Source organism: Sus scrofa, chromosome 18 (genome assembly GCF_054392235.1).
Source record: "Sus scrofa isolate SSC_HxYL_T2T_F1_AM1 chromosome 18, Sscrofa_HxYL_maternal_Yorkshire_Landrace_v2.0, whole genome shotgun sequence".
In the NCBI taxonomy this organism is placed as follows: Eukaryota; Metazoa; Chordata; class Mammalia; order Artiodactyla; family Suidae; genus Sus; species Sus scrofa.
In genome coordinates, this window is record NC_139400.1 from 47,636,286 (window position 1) to 47,654,129 (window position 17,844).

At 34.2% G+C, this 17,844-nt stretch overlaps 1 protein-coding gene across 4 annotated transcripts in view; it reads left to right on the top strand.

The window, feature by feature from the left end:
• The window catches only part of DPY19L2 (dpy-19 like 2), a 71,830-nt gene that overhangs the window by 32,269 nt on the left and 21,717 nt on the right, over positions 1–17,844 (top strand). For 2 of the 4 annotated variants that reach the window (XM_003134795.5, XM_021078556.2), the window contains exons 10-13: positions 5,008–5,085; positions 5,859–5,945; positions 11,291–11,350; positions 16,245–16,325. In XM_003134795.5, the coding sequence (XP_003134843.3) occupies positions 5,008–5,085; positions 5,859–5,945; positions 11,291–11,350; positions 16,245–16,325 (306 nt within the window). The remainder of the gene's footprint in view (positions 1–5,007; positions 5,086–5,858; positions 5,946–11,290; positions 11,351–16,244; positions 16,326–17,844) is intronic. The other 2 variants (XM_021078557.2, XM_085005846.1) reach the window with 1 other exon arrangement.

The following is a 17,844-nucleotide window of genomic DNA, read 5'->3' on the forward strand; positions in this document are numbered from 1 at the left end:
GGCAATAGTGGGGTGATTTATTAGCTTTGGGGACTTGGATACCCTAATGTCTCCTCAGGTTTGGAAATCCTCAGCTATTATTTCTTTTTTTTTTTCTTTTCTTTTTTTGTCTAATAACATTTATTTATTTATTTATTTACAGAATTAAATACATATATTTAAACACAATTACATTCACACAGATTATTATATCATGGATCTTAAGAAACATTAAGTGACTCCCTCTGAAGAAGTGGAATGGAAAATATGCTGAGACAAATAGGAAATTTATTCTATACTTTATCCCATTTTGTATGGCTTTCATCTTTACTATTTAGTATTATCTATTACATTTCAATTTTTCTTTAAAAATTAGCATTATATTAAAATTGTGTATATTATGCAACTAAAATTTATAAAGAAGAAAGCCTTATATACCATTAAATATTTTATATAGCATAGTAAAAAGAATAACTTAACTGGTAAGAATAACAAAAATAATACACCCTCTGAAAATAAGTAAAATATAAAATGCATAAATTGGTTAAAAAACAGTGTAACTATATAAATATGTCCTCACAATTTGTTACATCTTATTGATTCTTCAATATAGGCATTACACCATTCTAGGTGATGTGATAAACAAGACATTATAGACCTTAATGTTTTACCATGGAGAGAAGTGGTTATTAATAATACAATTGTAGAACTGTATTATTTAATTGTACAGTTGCATTATTTAGTTATAATTATCATAAATTCCTTGATGGAGAGGAAATCAGAATCAGATGTAAGAAGACTTCAGCATTCCAAGAATGATGTCAAATGACCCTCTTCATGGTGGATTATGCACTTATTTACTATGAGATATATTTCTTCTCCAGAGATTCCTTGTTTGTGTATCAATTATAGATTTTTGGTTTCAGTTATTCTGAAGTTTTGATATGAGTCTATATGTATATGAGATTGTTTTTAAGTTGTTGTTCTCTTAATTGCAAGTTCATCTCCAGTGTCTTTTTTTTTTTCCTTTGGCTGCACCTGCGGCATACAGAAGTTCCTGGGCTAGGGGGTCAAAGATCTGAGCCACATTTGTGACCTATGCCTCCTCAACTTGCAGCAATGCCAGATCTTTAACCCACTGACTGAGGCCAGGGATCAAACCCTCATCCTCATGGATACTAGTCAGATTCTTAACCTGCTGAGCCACAATGGGAATTTCTATTAGTTCTTTAAATAAACTTTGTGCCCTCTTCTCCCACTCTTTTCAAGTGTAAGGACTCCCCTGATTGGCATTGACATCAACAACTTAAATTTACATTCTCTAAGACAGAAAACTTCTAACAGCCATAAGTGCTGAGTGCTTTGCACTAAAACTGACCTAGACTCTGTGCTTTCATTCATGAGGGGCACCATTCTCTTTCATGTAAATGTTTCATGGCGTGCCTGCAGTAATGGCTCAAGGAATTCTGGCATTAGCTAAATGCTATCTGCAGAATTAGCCTTCCTCTAAGAAAAGACTCTACATTTCTGGTATTGAGTGAGCTTACAAGTTCAAGGTTCTTTTACCTACACACTGTGTTCTTCAAGTTCCTTAGGGTTCTGTCTTGTCAAATCAGGATTATATTAGTTTTTTGGAGATGTCCAAATACTGGTGAATCTCAGAAAGGTTTTCCCCCAGGAGATCCCTGGTTCCCTGTGAAAATTTTTCCAATTCCTTTGTCTTTACTGAACATAAAATTTAACACACACCATGAGAGTGAGAAAGGACAATTTTTGTCAAGTCAGATAAACTTTTTGTGCAAGTAGAGTGAGTGACTTGCCTTTGATTAGACGAAACTAAGAGGTCACCAAAATGTTTTTTTCCAAGGGGAGTTGATGTTTCTTCCATTAGACATAGAAGCAGTTACTCTTACTATATAAATGTCAGCTTCTCTTCCCTAAAGCTTTATCTGACATGGAATCTTGTTATTGAACTCAGTCTCATTCTATAAGTTGATTTCTACCTATTAGTTTGATAGTGTGTATTGTGACCACAATGGTTAAAATATAGTTTAAATTCTAGATATATAAACTAGATAACAGGGAATCAATAATTAACTCACAGAAGTGTTTTATGGTTTTATCCCATTTTGTTTAAAATGTCTGCACTCATCTCTGATTTCAGAAACAAAATTGGTCCAAGCATTTAAACAGATTTGAAACTCTCTATTGTTTCCTGAAAACAAATTTTGATCTACCCTCAGACCTGCTTATCTTGAGGCTAGTATCTGCAGAAGTCTGATGACATCTTCCTTTGGAGGCAAGACTAGAAGTCAGTTTTCTACATTGTCTCAGCAGAGTGTTGACTTTGTTGCTCATATCTAAAGGACAGGGCTCTCTTTTTAACTAGTGATTCAAATAGCAACATTTCAGCAATTAAGCAGAATTTTTACCTGTGATGTATTTTTTTTTTAAGCCAAGCATAAATGTGATGTTAAGAAGGGCGATATAGATCTGAATATCCTAACGATACTGCTCTGTGGGAGGTAGGAAAGGGAGACTAACATATGCCAAACTGTATTACAGTTTATTTTATTTAATGCTCAAAGAGTCCAGAGAGATGAGTAGTATTTTTTGTTGTTGTTGTTGTTGTTGTTGCTATTTCTTGGGCTGCTCCCGCGGCATATGGAGGTTCCCAGGCTAGGGGTTGAATCGGAGCTGTAGCCACCGGCCTACGCCAGAGCCACAGCAACGCAGGATCCGAGCCACGTCTGCAACCTATACTACAGCTCACGGCAACGCCTGATCGTTAACCCACTGAGCAAGGGCAGGGATCGAACCTGCAACCTCATGGTTCCTAGTCGGATTCGTTAACCACTGCGCCACGACGGGAACTCCGAGATGAGTAGTATTAACTTACAATTTACAGGTGAAGATAACTGAAGCTCAAGTATTAAGTTAAAATCAAGTCTGCCCAACTGTAGAGCACTAACACTTTCCAGTTTCTTTTTGTTACATGTCTAGGGTCTTTGAATTCTTCTGTATTGAAGGCCATACACTTGGCTGTGTTATTTCCTTGCTAAAATGCTTCAGCTTTCATGCAGCATTAATAAAAGAAATATGTGTTTGAAGAATTCTTCTTTACCTTCTGTAAAACTATAATTGAGTCTATTCTATTGCCTAATTGCTTTTCTATGTAAGATTCTGTATGATACATTTTTCATAATTAGTGTCAAGATTAATTTTCCTCACAAAGTGAATTATGAACTTCCTTTTAAAAACCATAACTATTTTATTAAATGAGCTAGACTCAACAAGAGACAGCAGAGAGCAAATGCTCCACATATCTTATGTTCTTTCATTTATTGTTCATGGCTTTGTCATTTGATAGTTTCTTCTGACCTACCTTCCAATTTATCACTTCTTCATTTGCCTGCATTTAACCTGCTTTAAAACCCATCTTTGACTTCTTATTATTGATTATTGTAATATTTAGTTGTACATTTTAAATTTGGTTATTTTTACGGCTTTCAGTACCCTCCTAGAATTTTCTGTGCTTATGTCAAAACAAAAAAAGCACTTTATGTCATAAAGTCTAGGACTGATGATGCCAGACATGATTTTGAGTGGTTTGTGGGCCAAGACAGTTTTTTACTTTTTTTTTTTTTTTTTTTGTCTTTTTGCCGTATCTTGGGCCACTCCCGCAGCATATGGAGGTTCCCAGGCTAGGGGTCTAATGGGAGCTGTAGTCACCAGCCTACGCCAGAGCCACAGCAACGCAGGATCCGAGCCACATCTGCGACCTACACCACAGCTCACGGCAACACCAGATCCTTAACCCACTGAGCAAGGGCAGGGATGGAACCCACAACCTCATGGTTCCTAGTCGGATACATTAACCACTGTGCCATGACGGGAACTCCAATTTTTTTTTTTTTTTTTTTTGTCTTTTTGCCTTTTCTAGGGCCACTTCTGCAGCATATGGAGGTTCCAAGGTCTAATCTGAGCTGCAGCTGCCAGCCTACGCACAGCCACAGCAACACGGGATCCGAACAGAGTCTGTGACCTACACCACAGCTCACAGCAAGGCCGGATCCTTAACCCCCTGAGCAAGGCCAGGGATTGAACCTGCAAACTCATGTGTCCTAATCGGATTCGTTAACCACTGAGCCACGATGGGAACTCCTAATTTTTTACATTTTTACAGTGTTGTTTTAAAAATATAGAAGAAGAAGAATATACAACAGAGACTGTATGTGGCTCACAAATCATAACATTTTTACTGTCTGACTTTTCACGTAAAAAGTTTGTTGACTTCTGAACTGGATTTAGTTTCTTCCTAGATCTGTTTCTGTTGTCTTCATGATAATATTTTATCTCCTCCTTCATATGATTAGTTTTGATGTGGTATTAGACAATTGTGCATGAACAACTGTAGAGTTAATTTGAGACTAAGATGATATTAACAACTTCTAGAGAAAATCACATTTGCTCCCAGCAGCAAATATAGGAACTAACAATTTTTAATCACTCTCATGTAATCAGAGAATGAGATGATTCAAAGGTACACATCAGTATTTAGGAGGGTTGCTTTGATTTCTGATTCTCTCTTATAGTATAATCCTTTGAAGGCCCAAACCAAAGCTTGCATACTTAGCAGAGATCTCATTCTCAGGGTTCCCTGACTGCTGAGCATGTGGAAATCTCTCAACTGTCTCTCAGCTTGTGGGCAAATGCTACTATGAGAATTGGCAGATGCCTCTGGGAGAAAAGTAACTCAAAATCTCGTGCTCATCTCTGTAGATGTCCATCTTTCTGTGGTCTTAACTTCCTCATTCTTTTTTGCCTTATTAGTTATCTGTGGCTCTCATGCAGGTACTTTTAGTACTTTTTCTAGCTCTTCTAGTTCTCAGTGAGAAGGTTGGTTCACATTACTTTGGCTATCATTATTGGCAATATAACTCTCCTATTAGATTTACTTTGCTCATGAATAGTGAAGTACTTTTCTACAATTTTTTCACTTGTGCTTTTTTAATATTTTTATTTCAGATAGCTTCATTATTTCCCATGTATGTTGTGGGGTACATTGAGCCAACCAAATTTCAGAAGATCATTTATATGAACATGGTAACCTTTTTAATATTTATAAGTCATATGTTAAAATAAGACTTCAGGGTTTATAAAGTAGAAATGACTCTTTATATACCTCCTTTGAAATAGTATTTAATATATATGATATTGATAATATTTAGAAGGATAACTGAATGCCAAATTATAGCAAATTATACTTTCAACTAGACTGTAGATGTTTTTGTACTCTCTGAAACTAAAAAAAAGTCTTTATTATTATTGTTGCTACTTTTGAAACTGCCTTTTCTCCCTGAGACCTGAGATTTTTAACGCTTTTCATGAATATGACACTCTGTAAAATTTATGTTTTTGCATTATCATTTTCTGTCTTAGTTTCCAAATGCATCTCCCTTAAGAAAATAAAAAATAAAAATCATTTAGATAAGGACCTAAAATAAAGCTTCATTAGTGATGAAAGTCCTCAAGTAGTTCAACAAAAATAAGATTAGAAAACTAATACTTATAACTCAGTTTTTCTTATTATATCACTCCACTTTTGAGTCAATAGAAATGATAGCTTTTTTCTGTTTTCTTTGTACCAAGTTGTAAATAGAGAAAAATTTTAATTCTGCTATGTAATATTTATGGTGTTGAAAATACTTAGAACCAAGCTATATGAAATTCTATTATCCCTTGGTCAAGATCTATTTATTAATTGTATTTATGCAAATAAAGTTTATATTTGAAATAACTATATCCTTGTAGATAACATATGCATTATGCTATCTATCTAATAACTATAAAATGTATTTCTTCTCTTCAATTTTCAGATTTCAGTTCTCCTTTGTTTTGTGTTGATGTTTGGAAATCCAATGTATTTATCTTCTTATTATTCTTCATCTTTGTTAATGACATTGGTAAGCATTTGTTAAGCTCATGAAGTTTTAACCTATCAAATAGCAGATTTACCCATCTGATAGGTTTAGGAGACTAAATAAAGCCCTTTCTGAATTGCTACTCACAATAAATTTTTCACAAATAATGCTTTAATGCTGTCTCATCCTTAAAAAATAATATAATGAAAGTTTACCTTTTTAATGCAATGCCCAAGTAAATATTTTTTTAAAAATAATAAGGTAATAAGACTTATTTTTAAAATAAATAATAATTTATGATAAAAATTAGATATTTCCTTCAGTAGGCCAAATACTAATTACAGTGACACTGCCATTGCCAAAACATTTTTGGAACTCCTCTCAACTGCCTTCACACACCGTGGTACATTCTTTTGAATATCCTCTAAGGTGGCAATCTTCATCTTTCAGGGGTGAAAATGACCAAAATCTTGTGAATAAAGTGGGTGATTGGGCTGGGTAATACAGATTTTGGTCAAAATATGCTGTGACAGTAAAGTACTAAGACCAATTTTCTTGCACCTATAGGGAAATAATCCCTGAAGGTAGTTTATAAAGAAGAGTTCCAAACTGTTGTCAGCAATCAACATAGTTAGAATAAATGTATAGTCTCCCTATGTGCCTTACTTTCATGGAATAACACTCATTTGGAGTTGTATTTGTAATGGTGGTTCAGTAAATCATGGGTCATGTGGTCTAGATTTTGCTCTGTGAGTCCTCATGAGGCAGCCTTACATCTTCCTACGTCTTCTATATTCATAATATATTAATAATTGGGTCTAAAATTTGAACAAGTTCAGATTTAATCCCTTTGGCAAGTCTATAGTATTATTCTTTAGTCGGGAGACACATTATCTGGTGCCTCTCCTTTTATGACGGTAGCCATTAATACTTAGTACCAGATCCATTAAACCAGGAGGGATTGTGAAATGGTGATATTCAAATCCCTAATGTACAGTTCATATAGGACAAGCAGGGTTCATGTCTAAATGAGGAGAGTTGGGAGGAGGTAGAAAAATACTTGAGGAACTGAAGACCAAAAATTTTCCAAATTTCATGAAAATTATAATCTCAGCAATGAGGAATTTCAGTGAATCTCAAATACAAGAACATAAAGAAAGCTATAAGGCATTTTATAATCAGATTATTCAAGATCAGTGATAAAGAGAAAATCTTAGGAGCAGCAAGAGAAATAAGACATATCAAATATGGAAGAACAGAGTGTAGGGTTGTCAGCAGATTTTTCATAAGAAAAAAAAGTGCAAGCAACAAGACAGTCAGCCATTCTTTAAAATACTTAAAAATTCCATCTAAATACCCAGCAAACATATATTTCAAAAATGAAGACAAAATAAAGACTTTATGATCAGCATATTTATACTAAAAGAAGTGTTAAAGAAGGTCCTTCAGGTGGAAGGAATGTAATATTAGATGTCAGTCTGTCTCTATGCAAATGAAGGGCACTGGCAATGGTAGCTAAAGGTAAATATGTGATTTTCTTATCATTTATGATAACAGGGATAGACCTTGTGGACATAATGCTGTGTGAAATAAGTCAGACAGAGAAGGACAAATACCATCTTTCCATGTGTGTCTTCTTTAATTTCTTTCAGCATAGGTCTTTCACCTCTTTGGTTATGTTTTCCTTAATATTTTATTTTTTTTCCTTTTTTTTTTTTTTTTTTGCTATTTTAGGGCCGCACCCTCAGAATATGGAGGTTCTCAGGCTAGGGGTCTAACTGGAGCTATAGCTCCTGGCCAACACCACAGCCACAGCAACACCAGATCCAAGCTGCGTATGCAACCCACACCACAGCTCAGAGCAACACTGGATCCTCAACCCACTGAGCCCAGGGATCGAACCCTCAACCTCATGGCTCCTACTCATATTCGTTTCTGCTGCACTATGATAGGAACTCCAATATTTTATTTTTTGAGGCTATTATAAATGGGATTGTTTTCTTAATTTCCTTTTTGGATAGGTCATTGTATATAGAAATGCATCATAGTTTCGTTTGTTGGGTTTGTAGTACTCTGCAGAACTTGTTTATTAGTTCTAACAGTGTGTATGTGTGTGTGTGTGTAGCATCTTTGGAGTTTTCTTTAATAAGATCATGCCATCTGTGAACAGAGATAATTTTACATTTTCCTTCTCAATTTTTATGCCTTTTATTTATATTTTAATTTAAAAAAATTTTTAAGCTAGGACTTCAGTACTATATTGAATAGAAACGGTGAGAGTTAACACCCTTGCCTTGTTCTGTTTTTCACTGTTGAGTGTGAGTTAGCTGTAGGATTTTTCATATGTGGTATTTAGTATGTTGAGATAATTTACCTTTATTTTTAGTTTGTTGAGATTTTTATCATAAAAGGGGGTTGAGTTTTATCAAATGCTTTTCTGTATAGATTGAAATGATCTTATGATTTTTATCCCTTACTCTATTAACATAGTCTATCAACATTAATTGATTTACATATGTTGAACCATCCTGGCAATGCAAAGAAAAAACTCACTTGATTATGCTCTATATCCCTTTAATGTGATGTTACGTTTGGTTTGATAGTATTTTAATGAGGATTTTGCATCTGTGTTCATATGGGATATCGATCTGTAGTTTAGTTTTCTTGTGGTGTCCTAGCTGGCTTTGGTATCACAATCATGCTGGTCTCATGAAATATGTTTGGAAGAGTTTCTTTTTCTTCAGTTTTTTGAAAGAGTTTGAGAACTATTGACTTTAATTATTATTTAAATGTTTGGTGAAATTCACCAGCAAAGCCACCTGGTCCTGGTTTTTCTTTGTTGAGAGTTTCGTTTTGTTTTGGTTTTTTTTTTTTTTTTTTTTTTTGTCCTTTTGCCTTTTCTAGGGCCACTCCTGTGGCATATGGAGCTTCCCAGGCTAGGGGTCAAACCAGAGCTGCAGCTGCCAGCCTATGCCACAGCCACAGCAATGCCAGATCTGAGCCGCATCTGCAACCTACACCACAGCTCCACAGCAATGTCGGATCCCCAACCCACTGAGCAAGGCTAGGGATCGAACCCACAACCTCATGGCTCCTAGTCAGATTTGTTAACCACTGCACCACGACGGGAACTCCTGTTGAGAGATTTTTGATCACTGATGCACCATCCTTACTAGTTATAGGTGTGTTTAGTGTTTTGTTTCTTCGTGATTCTGTGTTGGTAGATAATATGCTTCTAGGAATGTATCCATTTTTCCTTATTATATAATTTTTTTTGGCATCTAATTGTTCATAGCAGTCTCTTAAAAATCTGTTTTGCTTGTGTTTAGTGGTTTCAGAAGGGAGAGTAAATGTGGTTCTTGTTATGCCACTTTGACCAGAAGCAGAATTTCCATCCTGATCAATTATAATTACTTGATTTATTTTTGTGATGAAATACTACCATGTTTCTAAAAATAAGAAATATACAAATCTTATACTCAGAAAATATCACTCCTCATTCTTCCACCCCTTTCTCACCACCTTTCTTTTTACCTTGGTCCTGTCTGTTTCTTGTAAATGAAATATCTCATTGGTTTTCTGATTTACCCAGTTAGTTGACTTTTTTATTTTTTGCACTAATAAATATTATATATGTATTTTTTATTTTATTTTATTTTATTTTTTGTCTTTTTTTTTTAGGGCTGCACCTGTGGCATATGGAAGTTCCCAGGTTAAGGGTCTAATTAGTTTCAGCTGCTGGCCTATGGCAGAGCCATAGCAACACCAGGTCTGAGCCTCGTCTGCAACCTACACCACAGCTCATGGCAATATCGGATTCTTAACCCACTGAGCAAGGCCAGGGATCGAACCCACAACCTCTTGGTTCTAGCTGGATTCGTTTCCACTGCGCCATGACGGGAACTCCTATATATGTATTTTATTATATCTTCTCTTTCTTACATGAAAGTAGCAAACCATAGTCTTTTGCATTTTGATTTGTCAACCTACCCTGGGTGTCTGTTAACAGCTTAGCTTGTATTTAACTGCATATCAATTCATGGAGATCTACATTCTTTCTTATTATTTCATAGTAAGTATTCCCTTCTGCACGTTTCATAGATAATTCAACCACTGTCTTGTGTCTGGGCATTTGAGTGGTTTCTTGTATTTTCCCTTTACAAACAGTTTTGCCGTGTGCAATCATGGTACATTTTTGTTTTCCAATTGTTGGAAGTTCAGGAATCTTGGCTCACCTTGGGCTAACTAGATGCTGCAAAATTCTCCTCCAAATCTTAATATACAGGCCTGACATTTTAGTTTCTCATTAGAAGCTTTTTTCTTTCAACACTAACTTGGGAATAAATAAATACCTTACCAACTTGTAGAGATAGTAAGAGGAGTATTCCTAGTTCCTGCATGTCTTTGTCAGTTCGGACTGCTATAACAAAAATACCAACCCGGTGGCTTACATAGAAATCTATTTCTTAAAGTTTTAGATGCTAGGAAGTTCAAGATCAAGGTGTCAGCTGGTTTAGTTCTTGGTAAGGGTTCTCTTCTTGATTTGCAGAGAGATGTCTTTCCTCTATCCTCACAGGGTGGAGAGAAGGATCATCTCTCTTACGTCTCTTCTTAAACATTATATGATATGAGGGCCCACCCTCATGGTCTAACCACAAAGGGGCCACCTCTAAATATGTCCCATTGAGGATTAGAGTTTCAGCATATGGATATAGTGAGGGTATACATAAACATTCAGCTGATAACACTAAGGGTATGGTTTTTGAGGACCCGAGCTGTATGCATGAGTCTCAATTCTAGTTTTTACCTCCATAGTCCCAAGTCCTCTTCTGCTGCCATCCCTTTTAACATAAGTCCATGGTTTTAACTGTGTTCTACAGATCTTCTTAAAAACTGCCATAGGTTCTCTTCTGATTAATATTTTAGTTTTTAAAATCACCTTCTCTGGTACCTGGAAAGTTCCTTTTCTTTTTTATAAGTTCAGTTAGGCATTTTTTAAAACATTTAAAAATGTTTAGGAGTTGGAGGGGAAGGGTTTTCATGTAATTTAGACCACTAATTTTGCTGGGGAGCTTACATAGACACACGCGTGAACATACCTCCCACACACACCATCTCCCTCCTCAAAAGAATTGTCCTGCATAAAACATCTTAAGTAACTCAGAAAATAACTTTATTCTTGAGTCAACTTTTGGTGTACAGCATTTAGCTCTCACCCCAAGGAAACTTTCCATGTCCAAATTCAGAAAAATCAACAATTAAGGCAAAATGGCTGGTGATAGCCAAAATTGAAGGGGGTGGCTGTGTAATTTTCAAATGTATCACTCATATAAAATACAAATTTTAATTTTATTTAATTGTTTTATTTTATATCATGTGAATTTTAGGTGATAATTCTAAAGAGAAATAAAATTCAAAGATTTGGAGTATCTGAACTCCACTTTTGGGTAAGTTTCAACATTTTTTAACACAGCTTATTCAAATTATTTTTTATTTCTCTCAACTGAATACAGATAAATACTTTAAAAATTGAATGATTTATAGTTAATCTTATAAATAGCTACTTGCATAAGATAGGTAATAGTCCTCAGCAACATCTATGTCATTTTTAAGAAGTTAGTTCATTTATTTCAAATCTTTCTTTATTTACTTTTCACTCTACTATACCCCTACCATCTTGATTTTTAAATTTCTTTCTATTTGCTTTGGGTTTCTCTCTTTAGATTTACTAACCTTCTCTTAAAATAACTCACTCTGTAGTTCTGTCCCCAAAACTTTCCTTTTTTTCTCTACATTTATCCATTATCTTTCCTTCAGCTTCCAACTTTAGACTATTTTTGTCCTTTTAACATTTTCCCTGCAATCTCCCAGTCCTTTTCTATTTCATCTCAGCCACTCCCTGGCCTTGGTTGCACTTCTTTCCAAATACGCAATGGATGGCCTATGTTACCTTGATATTTGTATGTTAGGTTACAAAGTAAAATAAACATACCGTTAGGTAGGCATAATATCAGACACAGGACATTCATTCTTTTTCTCTGGGTCTTTAATTTACTCCTATTAAAAAATAAAATCTCAGAGTTCCTGTCATGGCTTAGTGGTTAATGAACCCAACTAGCATCTACGAGGATTCGGGTTTGATCCCTGACCTCACTCAGTGGGTTAAGGATCTGGCGTTGCCTTGAGCTGTGGTGTAGGTCACATACGCAGCTCAGATCCTGCATTGCTGTGGATGTGGCATAGGCTGGTAGCTATGGCTCCAATTTGACTCCTAGCCTGAGAACCTCCATATGCCGTGGGTGTGGCACTAAAAAGACAATAAATAAATAAATAAATAAACAAAGTCTGCCATGTTGAAGAACAGTGTGATTACATATTATAAATTGTAACACTGGAAAAGTTTATGTATTGTAATTGATAGGGAAAAACTGGAAAAGTTATAGTAAGATAAGGTAGATTTCCATGCAGAATTCAAAAGAACAAAATGGAATGATTTGCCAATTTCTCATTGCTGGAAGCATTCACCCATCCCCAATCACATAACCTTTCTAATATATGATTTTTTTACTTCAGAAAAATTGGCAGTGTTTTTTTTTTTTTAAAGATTAAACAAAGAAATAAACATAAAATTTAAATTTTTAAATAATTGAACTCAGAAGAAAGTCAACATTTTAATCACAAATTACTGAAAATTTACAACAAATAGAACAGTGTCTTTGGACATCTAGAGAGTTCTGCCAAAGTTGCACTCAGGAAAATTTATTTTAAATTTTCCATTTTAGGAGTTCCCGTCGTGGCGCAGTGGTTAACGAATCCGACTAGGAATCATGAGGTTGTGGGTTCGGTCCCTGCCCTTGCTCAGTGGGTTAACGATCAGGCGTTGCCGTGAGCTGTGGTGTAGGTTGCAGACGCGGCTCGGATCCTGCGTTGCTGTGGCTCTGGCGTAGGCCGGTGGCTACAGCTCCGATTCAACCCCTAGCCTGGGAACCTCCACATGCCGCGAGAGCGGCCCAAGAAATAGCAACAACAACAACAACAAAAAAGACAAAAAGACAAAAAAAAAAAAAATAAAATTTCCATTTTAGACTAGAAAGAATAAAGAACTTTCAACTCAAAAATTTCAAAGAAACAAAAATATAAAGAGAGAAAAGTTAAGATATAATGAGTATTCAGCTTATATTTATGTTTCAAAACTCACACAGTTAATACAGTCTCTTGCAAAAGGGAGAAGTGAATCATGGTAGTCATGTAAACTACGCAGGAGATAGGTCCTTTTTTTTTTTTTTTTTTTTTTTTTTTTTGAAGACAGTAAAAAAGAAAAAGCAAAGCTATTTTGTGAACTAACAATCTTTTTTTACAAAACATTTGTTTTATTACCCCCAAGTAATTCTTACATACCTGTCAATAAAGATTGAATCAAAATATCTTGCTCTGTCCTAACTGGAAAGCTTGAAAACAAGGAAATTCTTATGTTTTTACATCAAATGACAGTAAAACAGTACATAAATTATCACTTATGATTGATCAAACCTTAATTTTAATATTCTTTACCATCATGTGGTAAGTTGAAAGAAGAAAAAATTCTTGCCTTCCTAGATGTTAATTATTCTCTATTTTTAGCTTGTGTGTATCTTTAGCAAAGATAAGTATTTATAACATAAAGCCTAAACAATTTTTGTTTTTTTTGTCTTTTTGTCTTTTTTTTTTTTTTTTTAGGGCCACACCAGAAGCAGCATATGGAGGTTTCCAGCCTAGGGGTCGAATCTGAGCTCTAGCCACTGGCCTACGCCAAAGCCACAGCAATGTGGGATCTGAGCTGCGTCTTCGACCTATACCACAGCTCACGGCAATGCCAGATCCTTAACCCACTGGGCGGGGCCAGGGATCGAACCCATGTCCTTATGGATGCTTGTCGGGTTTGTTAACCACTGAGCTATGACGGGAACTTCCCAGGCCTAAACAATATTTTAGACCTAAATGATTCACTTATAGTTTGTGTCACAATAGGAAAAAATTCAGTGCTTAATGGGAGACCACATTTTTGGTTGTGAGATAAATATTGAGCTGAGCTTATGCTAAAATTTGCTCAAAAACACCAAGGAGAATGTGTCATAAGGGATGAAGATACTTACAGTAAGGGAAACGAAACCTTCTTGGCAATCTAAAATACTAAAGTCAGGCAAGGACAGTATGATTAAACCTATTCTTACTCATGAACATAGATTTTAAATTCCACCTAGATTAAAAACACTCCATGGATATAAAAATATAAAAGATTATATATTATATATATATATATATATATATGAGATAACCTGTTCTTATCCAATTGGGCTCACCTCAGGAATGCAAAGATGTTAAGATATTTCTGGAAAGTTCACAAATGTAAATTATCATACTAGTAGATTAAAGTAGAAAAATACTTTATAATCATCTCATTAGTTGCAAAAAATAAATTTGATACAATTGAGCATCCATTTATGATAAAAACTCTTAACACAGAAGAAATAGCAGGGAGTTTACTTAACCCAATAAAATTCGTCAGCAGTCATTGGTTTTACAGGTGAGATAGTTCGAGAATTCCATTTAAGATAAAGATCAAGGATCCAGTGTTGCTACATCTATGGCATAAGTCACAGCTGCAGCTCAGACTGAATCCCTGGCCTAGGAACTTCTGTATGCCATGGGTGTGGCCATAAAAAATTAAATTAAAATAAAGGTCAAGATAAATATGTTTTTTCACATTTTATTAAAGGTTCAAAAACATTAAAGCAAGAAAGCAAATAACAAGAATGAGAAAGAAATGAAGCAAAATTCATTATATTATTTACATATAATTATTAGAGATTATGAGAATTCAATAACATGGCTCAATATAAGATTAGTATTCTAAAGTCAATTGCATTCCTATTCTTTGGCAACAAGCAGAAAACATATTTTTGAAAACATGCCATGCCTATTAGGACTAAAAAAATATAATATCTAAATAAATTTAATAATACTTTTGAAATGTAAAGTTTTTAGAGAAATTTTTGTAAAATCACTTATAATGAAAATAAGGAGAATCACAACTTGAATGAAAAAAGGCAATAAATAGATGTCAACACTGAGATGAGTAGGATGTTGGGATTTATTTGGCAAGGATTTTAAAGCAGTCATAAAAATACTACAATGAGCAATTATAAGTACTCTAGAAGCAAATGAAAAAATAGAAAATCTCACCAAAGAAATAGAAACTTTTTTTATAAAAAAAGAGCAACTTGGAAATTATGGAACTTAAAAATGTGATAACTGAAAAAAATGTGAATGAGATTGATAGCAGAATGAATATAACAAAGGAAGCAGTCAGTGCCCTTGAAGATAGAACAATAGAATTTACCCAATCTAAACAACAGAGGAAAAAGTATACCAGAAAAAACTGGGGGGTGATAACAAAAAATATAATATTTGTATTGTGGAATTTCCCCAAGGAAAGGAAAAAAGAGAATGGGGCTGAAAGTATATTTGAAGAAGTAATGGCTGAAAACTTTTCAAATTTGGTAAAAGAAATAAATCTACAATCAGGTAACTGAGTGAATCCCAAGTAGGATAAAGCCAACAAAATCCATGCCAAGACACATTATAATTAAACTTCTGCAAACTAAAGGCAAAGAAAAGTTGTATGCAGACAGAGAGAAATGGTGTGTCACCTTTAGGGCAAAGCTGCTTTGAATTACAGCAGACTTCTCACCTGATACTGTGGGAGCCAGAAGGAGGTGGCACAGTATTTGTCAAGCGCTGGAAAGAATTGTCAGCCATAAGTTATATATCCAGTCAAAGCGTCTTTTATGAATGAAGGGAAATTAAAGCACATTCACAGATGAAGGAAAACTAAGAATTTGTTGCTAGTTGAGCAACCTTTAAATAGTGATTAATGGAAGTCCTTGAAACAGAAAGTAAATGATGAGAGAGGGGATCTTAGAACATCCAAAAGAAGTAAAGGACCACAAAATTGGATACACATAGATGTAAATATAGTAGACTGTGCTTCTGTTGAGCATTTCCTTTCATGTGTTTTCTTTTGGTTTACTTTGTTGTTCTTTATTTAGGTATTAGAATCAAAATTTTGTTTTCACTTTCATTTTTATTGATAAAAGTTTTTGAGGCCATGAATTTTCTTCAATCATTGCTTTCCATGTCTCCCTTAGTTTTTAACATGTAGTTTTCATAATCATATTTAAAAAAAAATTCTTAAGTTTGTATTTCCCTTTTACCTAAAACTTGTTAATAGAAGCTTTGTTAATTTCAAGGAACAAGGGCCTTTCTGTCTTCTGACTTCCATCTATTCTGTTTATTTTCTAGCTAATTCAAGGTTGTGCATGGTTTTGTGGGACAATCATTTTGAAATTTCTGACATCTAAAATTTTAGGTGTTTCAGACCATGTAAGTACTATCTAGTTAAAACATTAAAATTTATATAAACACAGAGTTGAATGAAGACTTTGAAACCATCTACTTTAAAATGAAACCTCTTCATTTTATAGAGGTTGAGTGCCTTACTTCATGGTTTTGAGCACTGGCAGAGTCAGTACTAAAGCCCTGCAGAGCTTTTCAACCTACTAAGAGAAAAGTATATCAATGAATGCTAACTTGGCCTTCTAGGAAGAAAATATGTTAAGTAGTTATTTATATTTTGGTTAAAATATAATTTGTTTAATAGATTATAATTTGTTGTAAATGTTAACATATGAACAGTCTGTACTTGGAAATAGAGAACTCAAGATCTCAATCTAATTTTATTTATAATATAGAGTAAAATTGAGATATGGTTTAATATTTTTAAAGTTTTTCTTGTATAAAGAGAATGATAGAGATTCTCTATCTTTTCATCTTCTAGAAAGTATATGGACCATATATCCCTCATGCATGGTGATTCTGTCTTTTTTAAGGCTAATACCTCAAGTAATGACCCTTTTCAAAACATAAGTTTCTATTAACTAATTTAGGAAATAGAAAGTAATACATAAATTTAACTTGATTTCAGCACTTTCTGTTTGGAAGTGAGCATAGATAAGTGTATCATACAATAATCTACTCTGAAATTTACCTTATTTAGTACTCTCAAATTAGGAACCTGTCTAATGCTGAAATTGCTTCAACTTTAACAAGGAATTATAGTAGTTATGCTCTAAAATGTTAAGTGCTATCACTATCCAGTGAAATTGATCCCACATACATATTTATGTTAAATAAAATTTTACAATATAATTTATATTACCATTTGCTTTTAGCCCTACATAGTGGTTTCTTAGGTTTATTTGTTGTTCTTAACTTTGTATTCTAAAAGAGATATACATTTTATGGTAAACTCTATTTAAGCTTCCTAAGTTATTTATCTATTAAATTGGCCTGTAATTTTCTTTTTGCTTTGCTCCACATTGTCACTCAACTCTTTACAAATCCTAAACACAACACACTCTCTCTCTCTCTCTCTCTCTCTCTCTCTCTCTCTCTCTCTCGCACATGCGTGCACACACACACACACACACACAGACACACCTTGGTATTCTTAAGTAACTTCTATGTGACAGCTGTGAGAAAAACTTGGAACAAAAGTCGTTTTGCTAAATTACCATTAGTCACCAAATCTACTCTAAATTAGAAAAATAAAGTTAACTCTAAATTATCCTTGGCATTGGTAGATAAGGGAAATCACGAATAATTGAAAAGCAATTATCAAAGGTGGTATAAAATAATTTATGTCCTTGTAAAATAATTTGAGTTAATGTTTTGCATTCCAATTGTTTTTCTTTTTCTGGCATTCTAAGAATTCAATGTAAAAATAATTGTCTTACCAAAGTAGGCAATAAATAATCAGTAGAAAATAGGAATTGACATTGGATTTGGTTCACAATGTTTATTTTTATTATTTATTTATTTATTTTAAAACACACTGTTTATT